The sequence below is a fragment of the Schistocerca nitens genome, chromosome 2, assembly GCF_023898315.1.
Source record: "Schistocerca nitens isolate TAMUIC-IGC-003100 chromosome 2, iqSchNite1.1, whole genome shotgun sequence".
NCBI classification, from domain to species: Eukaryota; Metazoa; Arthropoda; class Insecta; order Orthoptera; family Acrididae; genus Schistocerca; species Schistocerca nitens.
In genome coordinates, this window is record NC_064615.1 from 450,436,499 (window position 1) to 450,455,752 (window position 19,254).

At 42.4% G+C, this 19,254-nt stretch overlaps 1 protein-coding gene across 1 annotated transcript in view; it reads left to right on the forward strand.

Moving 5' to 3' along the window:
* LOC126235083 (juvenile hormone esterase-like) overlaps positions 1-19,254 on the forward strand; it is a 173,798-nt gene that overhangs the window by 24,273 nt on the left and 130,271 nt on the right. The window contains exon 3 of the mRNA XM_049943816.1: positions 12,974-13,117. Within this exon, the coding sequence (XP_049799773.1) occupies positions 12,974-13,117 (144 nt within the window). The remainder of the gene's footprint in view (positions 1-12,973; positions 13,118-19,254) is intronic.

The following is a 19,254-nucleotide window of genomic DNA, read 5'->3' on the forward strand; positions in this document are numbered from 1 at the left end:
AAAAAATTTGCCAGCCAAGTGATTACTGTCAACAAACAGCGTTATCGGTCATGTAATCTTCTAGTATACTGCCGTACTTGTGCAATACCTCAAGGGGAACTGAGTTGTCACCATATAGAACCATCTTATGGGAAGGTGGGCCCAAAGCTGGGTAACACAGACGAGCATATGTTGCTAAGTACACCAGGGAAACAGTCACTCCCCTGTCTACTTGGAAACGAACATCCTGATGTGCAACTGTGAAATCAAAAAATAACATGGTGATGGAGGCATTGCCCTGGGGAACAATGGCCTGGATTTCATTCACTGTCCCTTGATGTAACTGTGGAGTGGGGTTCGACTGTTCCTGTGCTTGACAGCAGACAGTTTGGAGATGCCCAACCTTTCGACAGCGGATGCAGTATGCCCAGTGATTTAGACTGTCTGTACTTTTGCGGGACGTGAAACAGACATGACATAGTGGACGATCCCACTGCTTACGCCATCGCGGTGTGACTATCTGCTCTGAGGCCATTCACACATCCGAAAGTGATGAATCACGACGTTGCCGTCGGGAAAAGGATTTGCGAGAATTTCGGCACCTTGGTAGCTGTTGATCCGCTGCAGAAGCAGCTGTTTTTGTTGTTGTTCCACGAGTTGCACAATTTTCGCATCCATGAGATACTGTTAACCTTTCTCCTTATTGCCATTTCTGGCAGCTGGACTCGGACACGACCAGAAGACCGAGGGCGTCGATGGTGAGTCACCAAAAACCTCATAAAGATAACAACTGTGATGGATGAACAGCAAAGACAGCACGACAGAATGACAGGTCTGGATAGTGAACTGGACCAAGAACCTAGACGCAGCAGTATCAAGAACCAAGCAACACTAAATACAATGAACAATACGAGAGTGTAGTCGGAACACGACTAAAGTCCGGGCCCCTGCGCTGCAGCTTTACAGCAAATCCGGGAAAAATCGCAAGCAACCCTCCACCTATCATCCAATTAGCTTGCTACCGAACATTAGCAAGCTCTTCGAGCGACTACTTCTCAGCTGGCTGCAACGAATCATCGCACAAGAGGAGATTCTGCCGCTGGAACAGTTTGGTTTTAGAAGTGGACACTCAACCACCCAGCAGATACTCAGGGCAGTGGAGTACATCACCACTGCATTCAATCGTCGAGAATACTGCGGAGCTGTGCTGCTCGATGTTACTAAAAGCCTTTGACAGTGTCTGGCGCTCAGGCCTCATCTGGAAGCTTCGCCGATTCGGCTTCCCAACCAAGTACGTGAAGCTCATTGCCTCCTACCTAGAAGATCGTACCTTCGCTGTCAGAGTTGAAGATGTGACCTCTGCTGCAAAACAATACAAGGCCGGCATACCACAGGGATCCGTCCTTGGACCTGTCCTATATACCATCTATACCTCCGACCTGCCTGCAATTCCACGAGTCGAACGTGCCATTTACGCAGACGACACAATGATCTTTACCCGCAGCCGCTGGAATGAAGTACTTGTGCCACGCCTTCAACGTGCCTGCAATGCACTACAAGACTGGGCAGCAAAGTGGCGCATCAGCTTTAACCCGGCAAAAACACAAGCCATAATCTTCACATGAAAACGTACGATGCCTCAACGCCGACTCCACATATACGACACGGAACTCCAGTGGCAAGAGACTGCGTGCTACTTAGGAGTCCTGATGGACAGGAAACTCATCTGGAGACAACACATAGAAGAAGTCCGGCAGAAGATAAACCAGCGCATGGAGGCATTCTACCCCATTATCAATGAACACTCTGCCCTATCCGTCGAAACGGCCTGCTGATATGCCGATTGTACCTAAAACCACTGTTTGCTACGCCTGTGAAGTGTGGGGTGGTGCAGCGAGAACGTACATACAACGACTACAGAAGCTGCAGAACAAGATATTACGACGAGTCTATCACGTACCCCCGGAGTTCCCGCACTGCTATCTGCACGAAGCAGCTGAAGAGAAAGAAGTACTTCAGCGCCACCAACAAATCGCCAGAAGATTTTATCAAAAAGCGGCAACATCCACAAACCCCCTTATAAGAGCCCCTTGAATAGCGAGGACCACATAGACGTCCTATCGCACTCCTGGATAGGTAAGTATAGACATCACAGAATAAGCATAACCAACTTCCCCATTGATGTTTAAAAACACGTCCCACAAACACCCAAGCCAAACACTAAAATAAAGATGAACACAAACACCCATAACCATCATATGAGGAAGGAAATGCTCCCAGAGCAAAGCCATCATTACTTAGCTTGAAGAAGAAGCCAGAAGACTGTGGACGGAGAGCAGCCGCGGGCGTCGATAGGCTGGCGGGTGGGGCGTGGCCTGCCACTAGCGCTGAGGCGGCGACAGCAGCGCTCGCAAATATTATGCCATTTTTACACCATGAACGAACTTTTAATCGGTTGACAACCAGCTGCGTGAATGGCGGCCGTCTATCGTGTGAACAGGCTCACTATTATGATCGCGTTAAGTAGTGATGCGCGAAAATTCTAGGGGTAAAGGAATAGGGCCAGTTCTAAATTTGGTACTAGTGACATCACTGCGCAGGCGCGAGCTAGTAGCTGCCTGTTGTAGTCACTTCTCAGTTGAGTGCTGAGTCTGCCATGTTGCTTTCTAGTGCACTTACCGTATACTGAGTTTTGTTTCTGTTTATAGTCGTTTCGTTATCACAAGGAACCTTCCGAGCAAGTGAATATAGCGCACTTTTCGTGAATATTTTCACATAAATTTTTAAATCTTTGTAAATTCATAAATAATTAATGATACGCTAATGTGAAATCACGACTTTGGCACTGTTATGCTTGTAGCGGTATGCTGTGTTCTTTTACACGCTGCGACAATATCTTGTACGAGTTTATCGTTCTGGCCTAGTATGCTTGGAGCGCTTCAGTAGACTATAATCTTTCTTGAACAATTTCGTTCATCGTGTAAGAAGGACTTTAGGAGTGTCGCGTAGCAGCTGCTATCTAGGTCCATGTATTATGGCATGCTGTCGAACATGTTTGGCCGTTATACCAGAATTAAATTTTGAAACTTTCCTTTTTAAGTCAGAAGTGCAAAGTTTTCTTTACCCTCGTCATCTTATATAGATGAGTAAATTTTATATGGGTGTGTATAAGAGTGCAGAGGTCCATGTTTGACGTATAATGTTAAGTATTAGTACATACAGTCTGTCTCTATTGTTGTTATTATCTGTTTGAGGTACGGCTTGGGCAGCGTGCTGCATTTGAAATTAGTCAGCAGATGCCTATAAAATCACAGAAAGTGTGGCTCAATGCTTCCAACTCAGCACTGGTGTCATAATGAAGACCTCGGAATAAGAGGTTGAAAACTTCTAGGTTCTTTTAGTACTGGAACTGTTATTGAATTATCCACACATACAGTCTGTTGTATAAGCTCACAAACAAACGCAGAATGATATTAAATCCTGGAGATAATCATTTCAAGATAATGAATACTATTAATAACAATAATATAACAAGGAATATACGAGTATATTGGAAGGCAAGATACTTCAAGAATTACATAGTGTGATTTCGTCAGTCACTGAACCCTCTCAAGAGCATGTTTTTCATTCGTTGTAATATTCCACAGTGAATACTATATAGATTCCATTAACATTTATGTGTGTGATTTGGAAGACAGTCCATAAATAATTTTTAGCAGTAAGGAATGAAAACACAGTTGACAAAGTTTTTAACCTGGCATCACTTTACATTATTGAGGCAGGGATTAAATCTTTTTCAGTGTGTTTGTGTATATGTGTGTGTGTGTGTGTGTGTGTGTGTGTGTGTGTGTGTTTGTCGACGTATTTTAGATGTGGAAATACTTCAAACGTAATTGTTTGATAACTAGTCGATCAAACATTTTTGAACACAGCCAAGACAGGTGCTCTGGGGCTACATTACAATTAGTTTTTTCATTTTAATGATGGCTAAAATACTAGACTCTGATTAGAGAAAATGGGAGGGGTTACAAACCACAACTGGGCTTGTTTCACCATCATGGATGTTTTCCCACTAACACAACTGGGCTAGTTCTGCCATATTGGATTTTGATTGGCTGCTTCGTTTTAATGCCTCCTAAAATACTAGGATTTCCTTGGCTGAAAGAAGGAGGGGGGTATGTTTTAAATTTTACGTGAACACAACTGGGTTATTTGCGCCATGTTTGATTTGGTTTGGCCATTTCATTTCAATGGTTCCTTAAAGTGTAGGTCGTGATTAGCTGGAGGGGATGGAAGGAGGGAGGGGAGGCGGAGACAGATGTGGGCTGTAGTGAAGTGATGATGACGTCGTTGATAAGGAGGGCACGGCTTACCAGTTATTGCCTCCATATCTAGGCAACCCATAAATTTTGAAAAAATGGCCTCAATGGGTCCCAAAGCCAAAATCTCTAGATTCAAACTTAGGGCTAAGTGGAGCACTGGATTGCTTATAGATGTACTACTTACATAGTTTGCTTAACTGTTGGATACATACTTTAACCATGTGGGACCGCTGTAATTTATGATGATGAATATTTTAGTTTAAACTGTTGAATGTTTGTCGCTGGACTCGTAGCTCATCACTTGCACCTCCTACCGGCTATAACTTGTGTTTGCATAAGGGTAGGATGCCCTGAGGCCATCAATAGCACTTGTTCATGCACTTGCATGTATAAATAACTTTAAGTTCATCCTAGTATTGGAATACTCTTAAATGTGTGTTACGAACATCAGACAAGTCAACCATATTAGGTCCTGTTAGATTTTTTCTGTAAACTTGGTCTTCAGCCAGCTGAACCATTTATTGTTTCATTAGTGTTTTCTGTTTTATATTAACATATTAACAAGTCGAAACAAGGCCCCAGGAGTAGACAACATTCCATTAGAACTACTGACAGCCTTGGGAGAACCAGTTTCTGTAAACTTGGTCTTCAGCCAGCTGAACCATTTATTGTTTCATTAGTGTTTTCTGTTTTATATTAACATATTAACAAGTCGAAACAAGGCCACAGGAGTAGACAACATTCCATTAGAACTACTGACAGCCTTGGGAGAACCAGTCCTGACAAAACTCTGCCACCTTGTGAGCAAGATGTATGAGACAGGCGAAATTCCCTCAGACTTCAAGAAGAATATAATAATTCCAATCCCAAAGAAAGCAGGTGTTGACAGATGTGAAAATTACCGAACTGTCAGTTTAATCAGTCACAGCTGCAAAATCCTAACGCGAATTCTTTACAGACGAATGGAAAAACTGGTAGAAGCCGACCTCGGGGAAGATCAGTTTGGATTCCGTAGAAATGTTGGAACACGTGAGGCAATACTGATCCTGCGACTTATCTTAGAAGAAAGGTTAAGGAAGGGCAAACCTACGTTTCTAGCATTTGTAGACTTAGAGAAAGCTTTTGACAATGTTGACTGGAAAACTCTCTTTCAGAATCTCAAGGTGACAGGGGTAAAATACAGAGAGCGAAAGGCTATTTACAATTTGTACAGAAACCAGATGGCGGTTATACGAGTCGAGGGACATGAAAGGGAAGCAGTGGTTGGGAAGGGAGTGAGACAGGGTTGTAGCCTCTCCCCGATGTTATTCAATCTGTATATTGAGCAAGCAGCAAAGGAAACAAAAGAAAAGTTCGGAGAAGGTATTAAAATCCATGGGGAAGAAATAAAAACTTTGAGGTTCGCCGATGACATTGTAATTCTGTCAGAAACAGCAAAGGACTTGGAAGAGCAGTTGAATGGAATGGACAGTATCTTGAAAGGAGAATATAAGATAAACATCAACAAAAGCAAAACAAGGATAATGGAATGTAGTCGAATTAAGTCGGGTGATGCTGAAGGAATTAGATTAGGAAATGAGACACTTAAAGTAGTAAAGGAGTTTTTCTATTTGGGGAGCAAAATAACTGATGATGGTCGAAGTAGAGAGGATGTAAAATGTAGACTGGCAATGGCAAGGAAAGCGTTTCTGAATAAGAGAAATTTGTTAACATCGAGTATTGATTTAAGTGTTAGGAAGTCGTTTCTGAAAGTATTTGTATGGAGTGTAGCCATGTATGGAAGTGAAACGTGGACGATAAATAGTTTAGACAAGAAGAGAATAGAAGCTTTCGAAATGTGGTGCTACAGAAGAATGCTGAAGATTAGATGGGTAGATCACATAACTAATGAGGAGGTATTGAATAGGATTGGGGAGAAGAGAAGTTTGTGGCACAACTTGACTAGAAGAAGGGATCGGTTGGTAGGACATGTTCTGAGGCATCAAGGGATCACCAATTTAGTACTGGAGGGCAGCGTGGAGGGTAAAAATCGTACAGGGAGACCAAGAGATGAGTACACTAAGCAGATTCAGAAGGATGTAGGCTGCAGTAAGTACTGGGAGATGAAGAAGCTTGTACAGGATAGAATAGCATGGAGAGCTGCATCAAACCAGTCTCAGGACTGAAAACCACAACAACAACAACATTAACATGTTGGTGATGGTAGTAAGCCGAAGCCTGTCACTATTGTGAATTACATAATAACGTGTAACGCGCAGCGCATTATCATGCGAGACAGGGAGGTGAGTCAGACCTGGACAGATTAACGACTGTATACTTCTAGCCTGAGTGCAGTTTTTAGGTTTTCCACGCTCGATTAGGCAAATACTGGGGTGGTCCGATCTTTTCCATTTTAGAGATTTGGATACACAACACACAGAACATAGTTATGCGACTGGCAGATAGAAGGTGCACATTACTTTCCTCCCTTAGGTTCCTTGACGACTGTGGCAAGTGGAAGGATATCTGACCACGAAACTGAAAAATAAATAAAATTTGTCAAATCCTGGCAAAATGGGCCACATACTAGAAGGGATAAATGCTAGGGAAAAGAAACCTATTCCACGCCTACATCTTTGATGGTGATGCCTCGTCGTAAGACCAGTTAAAACTATTATTTAAAACTTAAAAGAAATTTCCAAAGACACCCTGAAAAACGCTGTGACAACAAGACCAGACCAAAAACTCGTGGCAGTGTGTTCTACAACCACTGGAAACCTTTCTAAAACAAGCTGGTGCATAACTTATGTAAATATACTCTGTTTATTGATGTCCTTGCTTAGAAGCTGAAAACTGAATTGGTGAGAGATCTGCTCTCGCTAACGGTCACGAACAATCTGCAGCGCTCTAAATGACTGAAATTTTTCTTAGGTAAGACCTAACGCACTTGAGTCCACGCATCGAATCAAAATCTGGGTCGGATAATGTACTTCTTATAAGGCCCATTCTCTAGATCAGGTCCGGTTAAGTTATGATATAAATTATAATCACTGCTGATATGTCTCGTAAACAGACTGCCCGTGCTGTGTTTAGTATCGACAAATGACGTACATTTTGGATGTACTGAGCGCCACGGTCGACATATTCATTGGAGGGACAAACAATTTTTCAAACTTACTCAAAGATTCCAGAACTAAGAGGAGCGAGATGTAGCGATTACACAATACCTCTCAGAGGACTGCATATTATGTTCCATTTGCTGATAATACGGCACACTGTTTGTGCGATGACGCTGCAGATCTGTGCCGCTAGAGGGCTCCGAATTGTAGTGGCATAACGTTAACTATGTCGGTGCGTGAGAAACAGCGTACTATAATCGGGTTTCTAACCGCAGGAAACGTACCTCCAATTGAAATCCTTTGAAGAAATGCAAGCTGTGACGGTGATGATTGTGTCGACATCAGTAATGCTCAACGTTGGGTTGTCTGTGCTCATAATGAAGGAAACGGTTGTGCTAACCTGGACATGTGTGACAGAGCTGGCATTGGACGACCGCGTACGGCAACTAATGAGACTCGTCGTCAACGGGTTGATGAACTCGTCAGAGAAAATCGTCGACTAACACAGACACAGCTCTCAGGTACGAGGATAAGTCAATTATTATCCGCAATTTAGTTATATTTTTGTTTATTTTGGTAGTACTGTCGCCTTACGTCGATGACGCAGGCTTTGTTTATTTGTTGTTATATCTTTGAAATTTTCAGGCTGATAGGTTAATTTCGTTATCGCTGCCATTCTGTTAATCATGGCTGCTCCGCTGTCTATTTGCACCAATGAAGAGCAACGTTCAGTGATCCGTTTTTTGTGGTCGGAAGGCGTATCAGTGCCGAAATTCATCGAAGAGTTTCGGTATAGTACGGGAACAGCGTTTTGCCACAACGGAGTGCCCACGAATGGATTGAAAAATTCCGAAATGGTCACACAAGTGTTACGCACGATGAAAGAGCCGGACGACCGTTTTACCGCCACAAATGAAGAAACCATTGAGCGTTCAAATGAAATGATTCTCTTAGACGACGATTAACTATTGACGAAGTGGCACATCGTCTCCAAATTAGTCACGGTTCTGCCTACGAAATCATCCACAGCAGACTTGGTTTTCATAAAGTTTTTGCCATATGGGTCCCAAAACAACTCGCACAGTTGCGCAAACAAACGCGCTTGGATATCTTTAAAAAAAAAAACATTTGGATCGCTATGGTAACGAAGGGGACAACTTCTTAGATAGGATCATTACTGGTGACGAAACATTTATACATCACTACGAGCCGTAGAGTGAACGGCAGAGTATGGGATGGAAACATCCAAATTCGCCGTGCAAGAAAAAGTTCAAGACCCAACCGTCCGCAGGAAAACTAATGCTTATGGTTTTTTGGGACGCACAAGGTCCACTACTGGAACATTATGGGGAAAGGGGCACAACAATAAACAGTATACGTTACAGTGAGATGCTCACTGCCAGGATAAAGCCTGCAATTAGAAGCTAACGCCGAGGATTGCTGTCAAAAGGAGTTGTGTTGTTGAACCACAATGCCCGTCGGCATACTGCTGCCCACACTGCTAAAACGCTCCAGAAACTCAACTTTGAAGTACTGGATCATCCTCCATATAGGCCCGATCTTGCCCCTTCTGACTATCACTTGTTTGGTCCACTCAAACAGGCATTAAGGGGCCGTCGATTTGCCTCGGACGAAGCAACGAAAGAAGCGGTGCATTCCTGGCTCGCAGGTCAACCGAGAACCTTCTTTTATGAGGGCATCAGGAAGCTTGCACAACGATGGACCAAGTGCGTTGAAACGAAAAGAGACTATGTCGAAAAATGATGTTCTTGTAAGTTTCCTATTTGATTACAATAAAATTTTATAACTACTTTTCGGATAATAATTGACTTACCCTCGTACGTGTGGTACATCAGGAGTGCGTATACAGGCCATCACTGCAGAACTGCAGTACCAAAATTGTGTGCGTTGTGGGTGCCTCGAATGCTCGCTCCTGACATGAAACAGAGACTGGACATTTGTCATCAATTTCCTTTGCGTTTCCAGTGTGAGGTTTATGGGCTCCATAACAGCATTGTGACAGGTGATGAAAGATGCGTACACCATTTGACCCAGAAAACAAGAGAGCATCTCTTTCCAAAACTTAAACACCTTCTAGTACTTCATTCTAACAGTAATGAAGCGGTGCAAACGGAGGTGAGGTTGTGACTCCACCAACAAAATCACACATTCTACGGTGACAGTATCAACAAACTGGTCTGATTGAGAGAAATGTGTTCGTCGCATTAAAAAAAAAAAAAAAAAAAAAAAAAAAAAAAAACTTCAAGAGTTTTCACATAAAAATTCGGAGGCATAACTTTTCTGCATGCCCTCAACACTAATGCATGCCTTGGTTTAGGATGTAAGATCGAACAGTGCCTTCGCCAGTTAACCAAGGAACGCATTGGCTTTATATATCGAGATCTATCACCACGATCAGTCCTGTGATCCTAGTTCCAGCTGCTGGCCACACAAGACAGAAACTTGGGATGATATTTAACTTACATATGCAACTAAATATATAGCTTGGCGTCAGTTGTAAGTTTCTGGTCCATGATCTAACGTGCGTCGAGTCGAGTTGACAAAACTGTAACAAAAGATGATACGTTCCCCGTTTCAACAGATACAATTAAGTCATAAATATGCGGCGTAATTTTCGTCGAGAGAGCAGAATTACATTCTACGATGGCAACATCGGTTTCAAGACACTGACTGTTACGTAAGAAGGAACCCACTACCGCCTCCCTCTGCTATTTCCAGACCCGGGGCGCATTAAACAGAGTTTTGTTCGTGGTCCGCAGAATTGGGCTCGTCGCGCCAGTTGAGAGTTGGTCCTTGCTCGTGTGTCCGTCTGGGACGTTTTGCAATAACGTATGTGTTTCCGATCCTGTAGGGTTCAGTTGCTACAAGCTCTTCGTGCTGGTGATAAGCAGCATCGTGTAGTGATGGAAAATAACAAATTCGTTTCGCGTTTAGTGTTCAGTGGTGAGGCTACGTGCCATTTGAAAAGAAAAGTGTACCGCCACAGCGGACCAATGCGGGGATCACAGCAACGACATACCGTAGTCGAGCACCAGACTGGCTCTTCAAAGTTTCATGTGTTTTACGCTGTCTCCCGAGAAAAAGCGTTTTCTTATGGCTTGTTCTTTGGTGACTATTACTGAAATCCCGTACCTGGTTATGATGGAGATCTGACCTTTTCCAGAATGGCGAGTACATGCCGAAAATTTTATATTTAACAGGAGAGATGTCAACGTAATGGTGTCTGCTTGTGAGAGAGCCTGGTAACAGTGAGCTGCCTACACGACGAATCAGTCGTTAAGGGGGCTACTGATCTTTACAAACTGTTGTTTCTTTGCTAAACAGACGATTGCAGCAGTCTCGTACCTGATCTCAAGACTTTTTATTTTCTTTTTTTTGTGAAAGAATCAGTTTATGCGGCTCCCCTGCCAATGACTTTGGGACGAGTTTGACTATCGTTTGCTTACCCAGCACATTGTGGAGAGCAAACTGAACGTTTGTGAAAGATAAACTGTTGTGTACATAGCTCCGCGTAGTCAGCGCGTACACAACTTTCTCACTAGAGCGTGCCCCGCTAAGCACAACAGCTCAGGCCAGCGCTTGTCCGTCTCCACACTACGAGATGGCGCTGCCTTAGAGACGGACCAAATTCTGCTTCCGCTGATCCGCGTGTAATATGTAACGCACCCAATGAGATTGCTGCTAATGTAGAACCTTTTCTCCTCGCGGATCACACTCACGCAGTGATACATGAACGTGCGAGGTATTATAACAAGTGTACAGACCTCTGATTAGTTAGTCTGCACTTGTCTGCACTAGTCTACACCAGTCTGTACCAGTCTGCATTAGTCTGTACCAGTCTATAGTCAAGTTTCAGTCTGCACCTAATAAGATTATCATATTCCTGTACATATCCATGAAGAGAAATGTATAGACACTTTGTCAAGTATCAGAGATATTTGAGAATAAGATTAACGTACCAAGACCAAAGGAACTTCAGATTGTCAATTGTAAACAGCATCCAGAATCAAGTTACGTAATGTCTATGCCTTTTTATTATTTTAATAAATGTGTGTGAAAATTAATCAAGTTCTGTTTAAAGTTGGTCACCGTCAATCTGCTACTCTAAGCGTGCAAGTGGCATTTCTATCATCTGACCTAACGACAGAAGATAAACACACCACGATAAGAGCACGAGACATATTGCTGACACTCGCCTACTTCGTTAGAGCGAAAAGTCAAATAATCTGATGGTGTGTGTACCGAAGGTCTTACAGTACGCACACCACATAAACAAAAACAAACGAATTTTAACTGTGAATCTCCAGGAAATGATCTGCTAGACCGTGACAGTGACATGTTGGTGGAGCCAGTCCACAAAACAGGGTCGTATACATCAAAGAGCGTGTACTGGATCATGCGGTTTGACTATAGCATGGCATTAGCTTCATACTGCCTGCCACGGCCTTAACGGACCTTACACAACTTGTACGTTCGCTTGACATGTTATCCATTAAAAATTAATTACAAATTCTTGGTCGCCAACTAATTCTCATGGTCTTACAGCAACCATTGCTTTGCCTTGTGGACTCTCAGGCAAACGGCGTGAAGTAAGAAATCACAAGTACATATCTGTGCACTCTTTTAGTCTATTCCATGTTTAGAGTCTCCCATTTGCAGTAAGTGGTGCTCCTTACTCACACTGAATTTTCATAAGTCAGACATCATGTACAGTTCTGTAATTCTAACTATTCGTGTATCGTCATGTTGCTGTTCTATTGCATAAAGTTCGTTTCAGTCGTATGGGTCGTGGTTAGTGTAGCAGTTTTCATAAAGGTTAATGTACAACCTTCCAGTTGCTATACGATTCATTGTTGTAAGTTACTTCGACTCCTGCTGATTTATTTGAGTGCTCTGTTGTACCCTGATTACTTCACTAGAATACCATTCTTTTTCCACATAAACCAACTTTTCGGCTACTGTTGCGCTATGGAACAGATCTTTCTGCACCGTACAGACCCTTGACATACTTCCGTCTGCTCTTTTTTTTCCTCCCCGCAGAGATTTTCATTTGTACCTTGTAGGTTAGCGCATTTTATTTTTTTCTTCTAGCAACCAAATAACGTATAATCTTCCTGCAGGCTGGGTCAGCTTTCTCTTTGACCATCTCACTTTACTTTATTTGTTATGTCTCACTCATTGGTTTTAGTCCCTGTGCACCAGCTGTTTATTTCTTTTTTCTAGGCAGCCTGGAATACTAAATTTATATTTCATCTTTTGCATTCTCACTCTGTCCTAAATAGTAAATAGTTTTCAGGAGGAGATATGCATTATTGAATACATGATTGTAATGCATTAACCTGATGATATATTTTTTTTAACAACAGTTTTTCAAGTTTTAAAAATATTTCTTCAATTTTGTGGTAACTTACCGTTCAATTTTCAAAGAGATCGTTATTGTTGTTAGTAACCGAACATGTGCTTAACTCTGACTAGGGTGAGCCCTTGATTCCTTGCTGTTAGATTTGTCATTACAGAGAATTTGGAGGATACATCTGCAACTTTGTACTGTAGGCACCGCAGCCTGTGGAACCGTGGTCCGGGGTTCGACGCCCAGAGCGGGAGGGCAACAACTGCGTGCAGGACTCGTTCGGCCTGCTACTGGGGCCCCTCCCGACTTCAGAAGACTGCCTCTTCCTCAACGTCTACACCGACACGGTAAGTCGAGACGAGGGAATTACGGCGTTGTTTTCCCCCCAGTTTCGATACGATATCTGTATTACAGATCTGTAGCAGTGGGGGAGTGAAGTTTAGTGCTGTAGATATACAGACCACAGGTAAATACTTTTATTGACTATGAATGAACAACAGTCACTTCTCGAATGATGTTACTGAATAATGTTTCATGGCTATAGTTCACAAATATATAAAACGTTTTGAAACACCTCATCGTCAGCTTTGACTTCTAAACTATTGGTTCATAAAGTCGACTACCACATGTTGTAGTCAATCATTAAACATGTAAAGTGTCTTACTATTATTTATGCAAGTGATGACAATAGTAGTAACATGAAATACTTAGCTAGCCTGTGGATGTGATGATGACAAATGCATTCTAGATATTTTGAAAATTTTGTCAATTCCTCAACCACAAAATATTTACTGCAGTCCACTTGAAAATTGCTAAACGGCCGCAATAGTAATAGTGCATAAATTGCTTAGCAATGAAACTATCAAAAAGATGTTAATGACTTACCAATTTGTTCCGCAGACAACATGATATCGTTTGAAGTAAAACTAAAGACATGTGCTGCTAGTAACTCAGAACATTATGGTATGTGTTATGCAAAGTGCCGCGTAGCGTTGAACAAATTAAGCTAAGAAAGTCTATTTGCTGTGGACATACCGTCGTACTGATTTTAAAGATTCGTGTAATGGAGTTTTATGAGAACTACGATGGCACGCTGAAAAGTAATGACTCCGAATTTTTTATGTGAAAGCTCTTAAAGCTTTTTAAATAAAACAGAAGTTTTTAAGTCTACATCTTTATTCTTCATGTCTCGTATTTGCAACTCCGCGCCACTAAAGGACCCCGAGCTGTAGCGTGTAACATGGCCGCGTATAACATAGCTACGTTGATGCGCGAGAAGCAGCGTGCTGTGATCGAGTTCGCCCACACATGGAGCTACCACTCCTTCAGCATGACAATGCCAAACTACATACGAGCGCTGCGACATCTGCACCAATCCTTCGCCTTGCGTTTGCTGCCATTGATCATCCTCTATACAGTCCTGATTAGGCCCCATCCGATTTTGCTCTGTTTCCAGAGCATAAAGAACACTTTCGAGGACTTCACTTTTATAGCGATGAAGCAGTGCACACAGAGGCGAGGTTGTGGCTCCTCCAACAAAGTCAAACATTACCGAGTGACGGTATCAACAAACTGGTATCTCGTTGGGAGAGACATGTTCATTACCAGGGTGACTACGTTGAGAAATAAATATGTAGACATGAAGAATAAACATTCAGAATGTTAATAACGTTTTGTTTAAAAGGGCTTGAGAGTTTTCCCATTAAAAATTCGGAGGCATTAGTTTTCAATACCCTGTCGTAGATATTTGTATTCTCGTGATCGCAGACTGAACGTAGGACCAAATTCCAAAAACAACATAATTAATTTCAACCGTACTTACAACATATCAAGTCAGCAGCATATTTATTTGTTCATCCATTCTTCACAATTACAGCCCACTGTCTGAAAAGCTAAAATAGGCCTTAGAAAACACATTTTCTTGGATAGTAATAAATAATGTATTAATTATTTATTTCTGATAATTTTTTCAGTAGTGTAACAATTAAAAAGACAACTCGAACAATAATATTAGAAGAATAAGGGAATAGATACTTACGTCAGCTGGTACTTGTACAGTACTGGCCTTTAAAACTGCATCATTAGGAAGGATAGCAAAAAAATTTTATATACTGTGCGTGTACAGTACTGTTTGAACAAAACATGATCGAATTTGTGGCTGATTTGAGATACAGAGGACGCGAAATTTAGTGCACAATTCCGGCAAATGCTTCTAACCAGCTGGGTATCGAACCGAACTGAGCTTGGACGCACATACGGGTGCGTCATTCCATGGTCCTACAGCTTCATGCCAGAGTTCTTCAACAATAGTGAAAGGTGCTTGCTTGGTGGTTGCCAATATTTCGGCAACGCGTGAATAGTTGTTTATTGAAATGTAGCGACAGTGAGACCCCGAAGACAAGGAACAGCAGTCTATAATAATACGTCATAAATATTTGGTTGTTGCATAAATTATTTTGCTTGCTGGCATTCCGATTGCTATGGATTTATTTATCGATTGTCACTTTTGTGTAGTTCACTGTTGCTATTCGAGTTTAGGCATTGTTATTTTGTCATCTGGAGGTAGTCAGCGGAGCTGTGGACCCTAGAAAATGGAGTGCCAGGTTGAGAAATCGGAACATTTACGACATATTCTTCTGTTTGAGTTCAAGAGAGCGGTGACACCAGCGGAGGCAGTCAGAAATATTTGCGCCTTGTCTGGGGATAATGTTACTGGACAGAGCACGGAAAGAAAATAATTTTCTCGTTTTAAGGAGGACCGTTTTGACAAAAATGACTCTCAACGTTCAGGAAGATATTCGGCGTTTGATGAAGCTCGTGTAAACGCATTAATCCGCAATGATTCACGCCAGTGTACTCGAGAACTAGCAAATGTCATAACTTTAATCATTCCACCGTCGTGTGACATTTGCATGCAATGGGGAAGGTTAAAAAATCGGGTGTATGAGTACCGCATTTTCTAAGTCAAAATCACAAAAATCAGTGGATGGCCATAAGTGCATCTTTGTTTGCTCCTGAACAACACCGACCATTCCTATCCTGTATCGTTATTGGTGACGAAAAATGTTGTCTGTATGTCAACATAAGGAAAACAAAGGGATGGTTGAGCCCATACAAAGCAGCAAGTACCCATACAAATACCTGAGAGCGTCTACAAAAGATAACGTTATACATCCGGTGGAACAGTGACTGTGTGATGTACTACGAATTGCTTCCCCGAGGTGTAACCATCATCGCTGGCGTTTACAGTCAAGAACTGAGACGTCTTCAAACGCAGTCCAAGAATGACCAGGAAGACTGCGTGAAGTGATGCTACTCCACGAAAACGTCTGCCCACCTTCTGCTAGACTGAAAAAAGACATTATACAGCACTTGGATAGGGAAGTCATTCAACATACACCTTATTCACCTTATTTTGCGACCTCAGATTTTCATCTTTTCGGCTCCCTATCGAACAACCTTCAAGGAACGTCCTTTCGGGATCAAAATGCGCTCCGAACATGGTTAGACGAGTTCTTCGACTCAGAACCACCTTATTGCTACAGTCCTGGAACCGAAAAGTTACCCCAGTGAAGGAGAATACATTACTGATGACTTACGTATGTATTATGTGTTTGTGTTGTGTTTATTAAACTTATGGAAAAACGCTACCAACTTATGCACCAACCCAATATAACGCCGGCTATGCGAACCAGAGGTGATTATGTTGTGTACCCAATGGTACCCCATACCATCGCATCGCTTGTTGGGCCCATATGGTGATGACGAATCGAATACTGTAATGTTCCTCCCCTCAGAGCTTCACATACAGATACGTGCATGGTGATGCTGTACGCAGAACTAAGAGTCGTCTGAAAAGACGGATTGGAGTCAAATGGTTCAAATGGCTTTGAGCACTATGGTACTTAACATCTGAGGTCATCAGTCCCCTAAAACTTAGAACTACTTAAACCTAACTAACCTAAGAACATCACACACACCCTGCTCAAGGCAGGATTCGAACCTGCGAGCGTAGCAGTCGCGCGGTTCTGGACTGAAGCGCCTAGAACCGCTCGGCCACCGCGGCCGGCGACTTGGAGTCACTCCTGTGTTGTAGACCTCTGCTGCTACCACGTCCATGGAACCCCAACAATGGTCGCCGTACTGACAGTCCGTGGTGTTCCAGATGTCATAGCATAGTCTGTCTGGACACTGGTCTGGCTGCACACAAGCCTATTTCCCCACAGAAGGTACGTGACGTGGCTGTAAGGAGGTGCGTGACCTCTCAGGCGCTAGTCGCGTCGGGCCTCGGCGTCCTGCATACTGTTGTGTATGACCTTCCTCAACCCAGTGACACCATATTATGATGACAGTCGTAGAGCCCCAACCAGCTCGACAGTAATCTTGCTGAATGGTAAACCAGATTACCGAGCGACGGAAAAATGCTCCTATCAGAGCACAAAATAGCCGAATATGCTCCTGGTTATTAAAAGAGTCTTTCCTCAGCACCTTTAAAATTTTTCCCAAAAATTCTGGGATGTGAAGATAGTTGTGCTCTTCTTAACAAGTAAGCTGCTTCTTACTCTCTCAAGCTCACCTAACTGTAACTCTCACTCACTAGTCTATGGCTCTAAGTCGCTCACGCCCATCCGCTCTCATTAGTCCATTTCCTTGACGGAATTTTTGTTCTGTCGTTGCAACTACAATAATGCCTGATTATTTTCACCAGACGCGTTTCACTTTATTGAGGTAAAGCATCATCAGTGGTCTGTAATTAAGTTATTTACATTTTTATTTGTTTTAAGATCGGTAAACAGTTCGTTAAGAATATGTTGATTTGTAATTACACCTGGTTTTCGCTTGATTTCTCGCTTACATCTGGAAATGCTTTCTGCTGACACATCATTGTTTTTCTGCGTTAGACACTGATAATTGTGGTCTAATTTTTAGTTGTTCTGCTGCACTATGCGTTTCTTATGATGATTTACCTCATTAAAGCGAAACGCGTCTGATGAAAAAAAATAACGCATTTTTGCAGTTGCAACGACAGGACAAAAATACCCTCAAAAATTGTAATGCAACTGTGGACAATATGGCCACACAAATGAAGTATAGTCCATTTTCACTCACTCGTTCAACCCAACTGTCACTATCTCCTTGTGTCTAACTGTCACTGTCCCCTGTCTCAGAGACACAGTCTCATTTGTTCTGGGCAATTAACACTATGTCCTGTCTCTGTTACTGTCTCCCTCTCGTTCTTTCTTGCTGCTGCTAACTCATTCATTCCTTCCCACTGCTACTCCCTCTTCTCAATGTCGCTATCTCTCTCTTCCTCGTTGTCATTGAAATATACCCTCTCTCTCATTATCACTGACTCTCACCCCCCCCCTCCACTTTCTCCCTCTCTTTATTCCTCTTCCACAGGCAATGTCTCTGTCACTCTTTCCCCAGCACTGTTCGGTCAACTACGTTCCACTGCCACTGTGTCCCTCTTTCTCTCACACTGCCATTGCCTCTTTCTCTCTTTCTATATCACAGCCACTGCCTTCTATTTTCCAGTGTTTATCACTTTTCCGCCTCTTTCCGATTTCCACTGTCTCCTCTCTCAGCGTAACATTGCGCGAATGTGTTCGCATGCCAATTTTTTTGGAAAATTTTTTAAAGGTGCTGAGGAAGGTAGAATAAGACAGCTAGTACCTCCCCCCCCCTCTTTTTCAGTCAGAATCTTTTAATAAACAGGAACACATTCGCATTTTTAGCGCTCCAACAAGAAAATTTTTCTGCTGGTTCCCTTCTTTCACCTGATAGAGTCAGGCATATCACTCATATGAAAAGAACTACATGCATCAGAAAAATTTTCGTAGTTCACTTATACGAAAATGAAATAAAGCAAAGCTAATTTTATATCTCAGATAGGATTTTAAGTGCCCAAAAATTCTGCGAGTGCTTCAGTACTTCAACAACATTATGTTCCCAGAGTCCTTCTGATAATAACGGAGACACTTTACAACTTATTTTTCCGTGCTATGTCACATTGTAAACTAAGTTTTCGCGTCACAGCGGATATTACATGCGTATTTTTCGTGCACAAGTACGGCAACTTTGAACCTCTTAACTCTGAAGCGGATAAATATATCAAGAACATTCTCATGGCTGTTCGAGATCGGAATCTTACGAACATCTCGTAAAAATGTCATCCATTTACTGTGTATAACGGTCTTGGAGTCTGCGGCTTGGTTTTAGTACCCAAAAACCATGTTTTTCTGATTTTCTTAGAAACCGCCCACGAACAAAACTATGCCGCCATAAGCCCCCTTAAGCCGCAGCGGAGACTATATTTAATACAAAAAGAACCAATCGATTGCTTCATTTGCCTAATCTGGAGGAAGTATGTGATATTCAGAGTTTGGCCCTGTGCTGTAAGACGGTCCTTCTGTTGGATAGTGAAATGGTCCGTAGCTCAAGGGCTATCCAAAACATTCACTCCTACCCTTCTAACACAAAT